Raw genomic sequence first — 9679 nt, forward strand, 5'->3', positions numbered from 1 at the left:
CAGCGGCATCCAGCAGATGCTGGCCACCACCATGATGCCCATGAGCTGAGCCATCATCTCGACCTCGCAGTCCCGTGGGCGCTGCTGGGCGGCCTCCTGCCCGTGGTAGACGTGGCACAGCGTGGCCACGCTGATGGTGTTGAGCAGGAAGGACAGCCCCAGCGAGAAGCCGCCGAGCAGCGAGAAGAGCAGGCCGAAGGCCACGTCCCCGGGCTGGGCGCCGAGCGTGAGGAAGCACCAGGAGCCGGGGTACTGCACCGTGTAGCGGCCCACGCCCAGCAGGGGCAGCAGGCCGAGCGCCAGCGCCGAGCCCCACACCAGCCCCACCGTGGCCCAGGCGCGGCGCTGGGAGGCGGCCGCGGGCCGCGAGAAGGGCCGGGTGATGCCCAGGTAGCGCTCCGAGGCCATGGCGGTGCCCAGCCACAGCGGGCAGAGGCCGAAGAAGACCATGACGACGCCCATGAACTGGCAGAGGCGGCAGCCGGGGTCCACGGCGCGCCAGTCGAAGAGGACGGCGTGCTGGGACACGACGATGGCGCCGGTGACCAGCAGCCCCGTGAGGTCGGTGAGGACCAGGCCGCAGAGGAAGGTGAGGAAGGAGGAGCGGGCGTAGGAGCCGCCCTGCCGCGCCCCCGCCAGCACGCTCAGGGCCAGCAGGTTGGACGCCAGGCCCACCAGGCAGAAGGAGGCCGCGAACCAGGGCGAGGCGATCAGCCGCCGCTCTTCCAGGGTGATGTTGGTTGGCCGGAAACAGGGCCCCAGAGAACTGCCATTGGGCCACATGGCGCCGGAGTGGAGGGGGTCACCACCCCATTGGACCGCAGCCGCGGGTGGGGACAGCTGGCGCGGGCTCAGGCACACCTGGGGGGTGGGGCAGACAGAAGATCTGCTGGAGAGTCACTCTGCACTTTAATCTGAGCGGGCCTGGCGAACCCCTACATAAGCTGCAACGCCCCAGGTCAAATGTCCCTCTTTTTTTCTTTAAATTTTTAATGTTTCTTTATTTTGAGAGAGAGAGAGAGAGAGAGCACGAGCAGGCGAGGGGCAGAGAGAGCGAAAGAATCCCAAGCAAGCTCTGCTCTGTCAGCACAGAGCCCGACACGGGGGCTGAACCCACGAATGGTGAGATCATGACCTGAGCCAAAATCAGAGTCGGACACTCAAACGACTGAGCCACCCAGGCACCCCAAATAACCCCTCTTTGAAGGAACCTTCCCTGACTTTCCTCACTCCCCACTCAGTAGTACTCCGACTACTAGTTCGCACGATTACTCCCCCTCTTCCTCCTCCCCCCTCCTCCCTCCAACTCTGTCCTGCCCCCGCGGCTGTGACCCTCAAGGGGGAGGGCCAGCCCTATCTCCTCTGTGACCCCTGGAGACCAGTTAGTATTTTCTGGGTCTCAGAGGAGACCCAAGCGGTCCTGGGTTTGAACGGCAGCCCCGGGCACCCACGGTGGGGGCTCCCCGCCCCTGCTCGCCCCCGTCAGCCGTGGGGAGACGGGATGCGTCCAAGGTGAGGACAGCAGCTGGAGGTCGGCTTACACGCCGGCTCCGAGGTCAGCCTCTGGGCCACAGCCCGTCACGCACGCATGGTGGGGGCCCGACACCTTCCGTGTGTTAGGATGATGCTTCCTTGCACATGTTGCAATCATGTGGATTCCGCCCCCCACCCCCGTTTTCATGGCATTGTTTTTACAATTAGAAATAAGCCCAGAAATCCATTTCCACTCTGGGAACAAGCACAGCTCATGTGGAGTGACAGACTCCCTAGGGATGGGCTATAAATGTCAGCGAGAGGGACCCAGTGCTCGCGGTGGGGCAACTGTGGAGCCATCTGGGTCTGACTCCGCGAGTGTGGACAACCACGCCAGATGTGGGGACGTCAAGTGGAAATGAAGTAAGAGATCATTCAAAAAAACAGCTCTTGGTTCCTCAAAAAGATGGGAAGTCTCCCCATGTGGGCAGCGGGGGTACCCGGGGGGAGGAAGAGGGGAAGACAGGCAGACATGGGAAGCCCGGGGATGCCAGGCAGGGAAAGTTCATAAAGGTCTTACTGTGGTACCCATTTTGCAGAGGGGGCAAACCGAGGCACAGACGTTCAATCTCTCATCCGAGGTCCCACAGCCTGGCCCGAGTTGATCTGAGGTGTAAATCCAGGTTTTGTTACATATAAATGCATGTAAATGCCAAACAGATGGGGGGTGTGGGATGGAGATTTTCTTTTTAAGGGACAGAATTTTTAAAAAAGAATTTTTTTTAATGTTTTATTTATGTTTGAGAGAGACAGAGTGCGTGTGGGGGAGGGGCAGAGAGAGAGGGAGACACAGAATCGGAAACAGGCTCCAGGCTCCCGACATGGGGCTCAAACTCACAAACCGCGAGATCATGACCTGAGCTGAAGTCGGATGCTTAACCGACTGAGCCGCCAGGCGCCCCAAGAGATAGAATTTTCCAAACCGCTGGTCAGATCAGCCTAGAATCCAGGCTTCGCTGCGGACCCTCTCCCTGACCCTGGTCTTGCCGCCCGCTGTCCCTTCCTGCACTGCAGCTGGTGACGGAATGAATGAGTCTGAGTGCAGGGCTCGGGCCCCCTGGGCGCCCCCGGCGTGGTGGCTGTGGCCACTGGCCACCCATCTTGTTCGTCACCCTGCCGGCCTGGCCCCTCTGGTCAGCGACTCCTGATTGGGCCTCATAAATTACCCAGCTCCCGGCAACCTCCGTGAGCTTCCCTCCCGGGCTGAGCGCCAAGGCCCCCACCTCGGCGGTGAGTCCGGCCGCATGGTGGGGGGCGGAGGGGGGCTTTCCACGGTGACCTGCAACCTTCCCCTCCACGGCAGGGCAGGGGTGCGGCTCTGCTGTCACAGATTTGGCCTGCATTTGGATTCCCCTCGGGACGGGGCACTCTCTCCCTCCAGAGCTGGTATGCACTGTTTCTGGACGTTCCTGGGGACTTGGGCCATGCTTGTGGCCGCTGACCTGACCCCAGCCTGGAGTGACCGCTAGCTGGAGGCTCCTCCTGGGTCCACAGCCACAGCCCTGCAGCGGGAGCACGGGCGCGGCTGATCCAACTTCTGATTCACCCCGAGACCGCCTCACGCCCGCCGTGTCTGGGAACAAAGCTGTGACCCAGAGCTCGGCTCCCCGGGGAGGCTGGAGACTGGCCTGACTCCCTCTGGCCACAGCCCTTGGCGTCCAGGCCCCTCGGGGGCACGTGCAGGTGATAGCTGTCTTCTCAAGTCCCCAGGCGGCCATGCCAGCCCAGCAGGGGCACCTGGCGAAGCCTCCGTCCCCTCCCAGACTGGCTGGGGCCTCACAAGAGCTCGAGGTCCAGAATCAGCCTTGTGTGGCCCGTGGGGGAATCCGTCTTCCTCTCGGTGCCTCGTGGGAGGCACGGAGCCTAGATTTGCTAGACAGACTCAGGAGTCCGTGGCCCAAGAGACGGGAGGCTTGGGCTCTGAAGGACCCGGGCTCCAGAATTCCAATGAACTTTGGTTCTAGAACCCGAGAGGCCCGAGTCTAAAATTCCAAGGGGCCGAGGCCCTAGAACTCTGAAGGGCATTGAAGGGCATGTGGCTGGGTTCTGGATTCCAGAACCTCCCTGGAGGATGGCCGCTCAGTGGCCATCAGCCCACCTGGGTGAGGCCTCAGCCTGGGGCACCAGGCCTCCCATGCCCAGCCCCCCACGGAATGCAATCTCTGGTCCCCAAGCACCAGGCCCCGCCTCCGTCTGTGGGCGGGTCCCTGCCGGTCCTCTCCCACAAGCTGGCGTCCTTCTGCCACTCCACACTTGGCAGCTTGGCTGGCGAGGCCCTCGCGCAGGGGCACCCGCACTCCGCGGGGGCCATGCTGATCTCTGACCGGCTGGCTGGAGCCCCATGCTGGGGGTCAACAGTGCCTCGGGGTCCCCTCCTCTGTGAAATGGGGGAAACCGGGACACGGAGTTGCCTGCCGGCATTCTGGCTGATTGTCTGGGCCTGACCTGCTCCCCGTGAGCCCGGAGCTCACCCCCTGCCTGGCCAGGCGCAGGGGGCCAGCCCTGGGGCGGCCCCGCACCTGTGCTACGGCCTCTGAGCGCCGTCCAGGTGACCAACGACTTTGCTGTGCAACTGCAGGGACCAGGCCAGGCCCTGGTGAGGACCCCTGCGCAGAACCGCACCCCACACACACGTCAGTCCCGGGCCTGCCCCGCTTCCCCTCACCACACCATAAGGCTTAATTTCCGGGAACTTTTCCTGTTTGTGACACCGACCCGGACCCCACCCCAAAGGGTGCGAAGTGGGGCCGCCACAGGCAGCCCCACCGCGTCTGAGCCCAGTTCCGCCCTGCCTGCCTGCCCGCCATGGGCTTCAGTTTCCTGATCTGTGCAGGGGTGCCTCCAGCCCCCACACTCACCTGCACAAGAGGGCAGGGGGTGGTGAGGGGACAGGCCTGGGGGCCCTGGGCCGTGGCCGAGGACGGACACCGACGTGAGCGGAGCCGGCCACGGCCGGGCACACACGCGCTCAGACGCCGGCTCGCCCTCGCCCAGCGCCTCGCACGCCCCGCTCCCCCCGCGGCCCAGACGGACTCGGAGCGGCCCCACAGGCCCCCAGGGAAACGCACAGGCACGTCCTCGGCCACACCGGGACAGACCAGGGCCGGACGGCAGGGACACGACGGCACACGCGGTCACAGACCCGTCCAGACAACGCCCCAGGACGCCCAGCACCCTTCGGCCGGGGACACACCCTCGGCGGGGCGGGCCGCCGCAGGACCCTCCCCGGCCGCTCCCACGCCCCGCCCCTAACCTGGCGCGCCGGCCTCACCTGGACGCGAAGGTCGGTGGCTCGCGTTGGGGTCGCCCCTGTCGTACAGCCCGGCGGGCGGGCGGCGGACGCGCGGACGCCGGGTCAGGCCAGGGAGGGCGGAGCGGGGTGCGGGGGTTGTCCGGCCTTCCGGAGCCACCGAGTCACGGCCGGGAGCGGGACGCACCGAAGACCCCGGCGCTGCCCCGTCTCCGAAGGGCACGGACGGAGGGCGCGGCAGCTCGGGACGCCGGGGTGCGCGAGGTCCTCCGGCGCTGGAGGAGGGGCGACGAGTCCTCCCCGCCTGGAAGCGGGGTCCGCGGGGGCTATAAATAGCCCAGGATGGGGGCTCCGCGCGGCAGCCCGCGCCCAGCCGGACCCTGCCGCCCTCCCCGGCGTCTCTCCCCGGCCCCTCCCCCTGGCGCTGGCCACGCCCCTCCGGTCCGGCCGGGCTGATGGGGGTCAACGGGGCCCCCCAGCCTGCCCGGAACCCTGTTCGGCCCCCTGGACCCAGGGACAGGGATGCGGCGGCCGGGGCCCTCTCGGGAGACTGCAGCTGGGCCCGCCCTGCCAGGCCCCCCTCTTCGCGCTCCTGCCGCCAGGCCTCGAATTATTCACCATCTGGGCAGCACCCAAGATCGGGAGGGGCCGGGCTCACCCCCACCCCCACCCCCCGGCAGAATCAGGTCCCGAGGGGCCCAGCGCTCTAAGTTGGTGAACCTGGTGGGGCTGGGCCTGGCACACAGTAGGTACTTAATCAATGCAGGGTGTGTTTAGAGGGGAGGGGCGGGCGTCCGGCTGAGACCGGCTTTCCTGCAGTGGGTCGTGGGCCGGGGCGGGTCGTGGGCCGGGGCGGGTCGTCGCATTCCAGGGGATGGCAGTGAAGCCAGAGAAAGGGCGGTCCCCAGGGTCCCCGCAGTGGGGGGGGGGGGTCCCTGTAGTGAGGTGTCCCCCCAGTGGAGGTGGTCCCTGCAGTGAGGGGTCCCTGCAGTGGAGGGTCCCTGCAGCGAGGGGGTCCCTGCAGTGAGGGGTCCCCTCAGTGGGGGTGGTCCCCGCAGTGAGGGGTCCCCACAGTGAGGGCTCTGTCCATCCCCCATCCTGCACCCCAGAGACAGGTGGGAGAGGAGGCGGCCAGGTCCCCCGCAGGACAGATGGAGGAGGCCAGGACCTGCAAGCACAGCTTGTCCGTCGGCTCCCAGCCAGCGTCGCTTCCCTGAAGACCCCCAGACCCAGGGCTCTGAGTCAGGGTCTCAACAGCCATAAAAGCAGAGGGTGACCAGGCGGCACAGCAAGGGCCTGCGGAGGCTACAATGTGCTAGTCAGTCCTTAGTGGGGACAGGGCGCCCCTGGGCGGGGGCTGGGGGGCGGCCTTGGGGCTGCGTGGAGGGCAGGGCTTGGGTGTGGAGGGTCACCCTGGGCCTCGCTGGCCCCATGTTAGGCCCAGATCGGGCCAGGACCGGCCGGTTGGGCCCTGACCCTGCCCCACCCAAGTGCTTGGGGGTCTGGGAGCTTTGCAGGAGGTCGAACTCCCGCTGCCCTCCCACCATCCTTCCGGCCTCCGAGCCTGTGCTCACACCCAGCATCCTTCCAGAAGGCCCCTCCCCTGCCCTGTCCCATTGTCTGAAACCCGGAGGCAGTTAGCCCATTAACTAACTCAACCTCCTTAGTAGGGGGTCTCCCCAAGTCCAGGGTCTGGCAGAGCCGTCCCCGCCCGCTGTCCTACCCTCTAACCCTCTTCAAGTGCACTTCTGAGTCCTAGCCCCTGTGCCAGGGCAACTTGAGTCAGACCTGCCCTTGAGGGGCCCCCCTGGCTGGGGAAAGACAGTGCTGGACACACAGAGCAGCCTCCTGTGGTCAGGCAGGGCTTAGGGGGGCCCCTGAGGGGAGCCAGGCAGGCATTCTGAGGCAGGCAGGTGTGGGCACTGGGGTGGGGCTCTGTGGGATAAATAGGAGTTCTCCTGGTCTGTGCGACACTCCCTGTTTAGAACATCAGAAGAGAGCGAGCACGAGGCCTCTGGGAACTGCAAGGAAGGCCGACGTGACGGAGGGTGTGGAGCGGGACTAGAGGTGGGAGGGGCTGTCCTCCCCCCACTTCCTCTGGCCCCAGATAAGAAGGGCATCAGCCCTTCTGGGAACCGGCCACAGCAGGCGTCTTAACTGGCATTTCGTCCGGGCCTCGTGGCAGCTCTGCATCGGGAGAGATGCTCCTTGTAAGGACAGGGAAGAACAGGGGCGCCGGGCTGGGTCCGTCGGGGAGCGCACAACTCTTCATCTCAGGGTTGTGAGTTCGAGCCCCACATATAGAGATGACATTTAAAAAATCTTAAAAAAAAAAAAGGGAAACTGAGGTCCAGAGCGAAGAAGTAATGTGTCCACGGCCACACGTGGGTGGGACGTGAACGTGAACGTGAACATGAGCTCCCACCGCCTCCCGTCGTCCTCCCTGACCCCACTCTGCTCAGTCAGCTCGGGAGGCCTGGAAGGGGTGGAGATGGCCTGGGGGAGCAGCTGGTGGGGACAGAGGCCAGGCTCAGGACATGCCCCCCATGGCTGTGGCTTCCGGTGGGGCCAGGAAATGAGTGTCTATTCTTAGCCTCCACAGCCAAGGGAGGAAAGGACCCTGTTGGGGGTGGGGGCAGCTTAACGCACTGGGTGGACCTGGGCCAGGGTGGGGGCTGTGGTGCCTCCGGCCTGCCTGAAGGGTCTCCCTGACCCCCAGCGCAGGGCCCTGTCCGGCTCACTCGTCGGCTATGGCTCCCCAGGGCCCTGGGCAGGGAGTCCGGGTCCGGGGTTGGCAGTCAGCCTTGCTGCGGCCCTGCCCTGGGCTCACCTGCAGCTCTGTCCCGCCCAGGGCCCATGACCCTTTTCCCGGAAGCCTTCCGTGTTCCTTCTGGGGTCCCCCAGACCCACTGCCTGCCCCCGCCTAGCTGGACTCCTGGGGCTGGGAGGGGCTGGGCCCAGCCCTCCCTCCCTCCAGACGGGGTGGGGGGGGGGCCTGGCTCTAAGCACGCGATTGGTGATCGAGGGTGGGGGGCATGGCCACTTTGCTCCCCTCCTCCTGCAGCCGTCTCCCCCTGGGGTCGCCCCCCCAGGACTGCAGAGGGGGGTGAGGAGCTGGGGCTCCCCGGGGAGCAGATGGAGGAGCTGAGGCTGGGCCCTGGGCGGTGGGATTCCCCGAGCTGCAGGAACCGGGTTCTAACCCACCCCCCTCTAGGCCTGAAGACGCGGCCCTGCTCCGTGGGGACAGAGTGCCGTCTCGTGGGGCAGGGCGGGGCCCGGAGCGCCTGCCCCAGCACTTACCAGTCTTGAGGGCGGGCAGTGAGCTGGTGCCAGAGCCTCCGGGGGCCTGTCCCGTGCTCGGGGACAGTGGTGCTGGGCAGGAACCAACTTCTCGGACCCACGGGAGAGTCTGCAGTTGCTCGGACAACCTGCAGTTGACCGGCGATGTCTGTCAAGGGCTCTGAGGGAGATGGACGTGTCCTGCGCAACGCCACGACAGGCGGCCCTCACCCCGGAGCACGGTGTGGGTGGGCCGGGGTCTGGGCTCGGAGGCCCCTTGACCAGACACACTTCCCTTCGGAGTCACCGGGCAGCAGGGCGTGTGAGGACAGGATTGGGAGCGACCAGTGGCCCGGGAGGGTCAGTCTTGGCCGTGGGCACCCTGACAGGGGCGTTGGACTGTAGCTCCCCCCCCCACCGTAATGGCCACAGCCGTCCCCAGATGTCCCCCTCATCCCCGGGGCCTAGAGGACAGCTACCCCCTCCCAGCAGCCACTCCGTGGGGGAGGGGCGGAGGCAAGAAGGCTGGACGAGAGCCGTCCTGAGGGGCGACTGCTGACCAGAGTCCAGCGCCACGGTAGGTTCTGAGGGGTCTCTCGGGGCACCTGGGCGGCTCAGGCGGTTAAACGTCCGACTCCTGATTCAGCTCAGGCCGTTAGCGCGAGCTAGCGGTTTGGGTGTCGGCTCCGCACCGTGCGCTGTGCTGCGGCTCGGAGCCCGCCTGGGGCTGGGTCTCCCTCTGCCCCTCCCCCGCTCGCTTGCTCACAAACTAAACAAAAGTCTACAAAATAAAAAGCAAGCACGGACACGGCCTCCCTGGCTGAGCGGGGCGCCGCGGCTCCACGGACGCTGGCGGGGGGGCCACGGCGGCGGGGCGCTGCACAGCTCCTGAGAATCGAGAAGTATTCTAAAATACAGTGTTTATTAAAAAACATGCAACTCCATGAATGGACCAATTCAGTGAAAATAAGACATTTCCCCACACCTAAAAAACGTCATTTTAGAGAAACCACTTAACATATTTCCAGATGGAGCAGGGCGCCTGGGTGGGCCCGGGGGGTGGGGGGGGTCCCTTATGCGGAAACGCCTCAGTAACGAAACTGGAAGAAACGTTTCTGGGCCCCTCCCCCACCGCTGGCAGCCTGCCTGCAGGCAGTGACACCTGTCGGCCCCAGGGATGCGGGGGCAGCTCCGTGGGGGCCCGGGAGCCGATCTCCAGGGGTGCAGCTGTCCCACTGTGGGCGGGGGGCACCCAGACCAGATGGGGGCACCTCAGCTGCACGTGCAGAGGCCAGGCTCCAGCGAGGAGCTGGGTGCCCACCATGGAGGCCTGAGCCTCTCCAGCGCCGGGGGCGGCTGGGGGACAGGAGCGGGGTGGGGGGTGGGTGGGGGAGACCCTGCACTCGGTCTCCCGCCCCCTCCACTAAGCCTGGTGTCCCAGCTCAGGGCGGTGCTGTGGGGCGGGGCTCAGGCTTGTCACCCCGGCCTGTCCTGCGCTCTCCCAGGGGGGTTTCCCAGGGCAGAGTGAATGCGGCCAGGGGGGGCCTGGGGTGGGGGGCAGTCTGGAGCAGGGGAGCAGTCTGGGGGGAGGCAGTCCGCAGTGGGGGGGGCAGTCTG

General features: G+C 66.0%; 1 protein-coding gene and 1 long non-coding RNA gene across 2 annotated transcripts in view; both read right to left on the reverse strand.

Moving 5' to 3' along the window:
- TBXA2R (thromboxane A2 receptor) overlaps nt 1–5385 on the reverse strand; it is a 9250-nt gene extending 3865 nt beyond the window's left edge. The window contains exons 1-2 of the mRNA XM_029918178.1: nt 4805–5385; nt 2–861 (exon numbers count right to left, since the gene is read on the reverse strand). Coding sequence (XP_029774038.1) covers nt 2–783 — 782 coding nt within the window. The 5' untranslated portion in view covers nt 784–861; nt 4805–5385. The remainder of the gene's footprint in view (nt 1; nt 862–4804) is intronic.
- Nucleotides 5386–6744: 1359 nt separating this feature from the next.
- On the reverse strand, nt 6745–8909 carry LOC115274734. The gene is made up of 2 exons (XR_003901225.1): nt 8084–8909; nt 6745–7105 (listed from the first exon to the last, which is right to left on the reverse strand). It is a non-coding gene; the product is annotated as an uncharacterized LOC115274734 (long non-coding RNA).
- Nucleotides 8910–9679: the final 770 nt, after the last annotated feature.

The sequence above is a fragment of the Suricata suricatta genome, chromosome 12 (genome assembly GCF_006229205.1).
Source record: "Suricata suricatta isolate VVHF042 chromosome 12, meerkat_22Aug2017_6uvM2_HiC, whole genome shotgun sequence".
NCBI lineage: Eukaryota > Metazoa > Chordata > Mammalia > Carnivora > Herpestidae > Suricata > Suricata suricatta.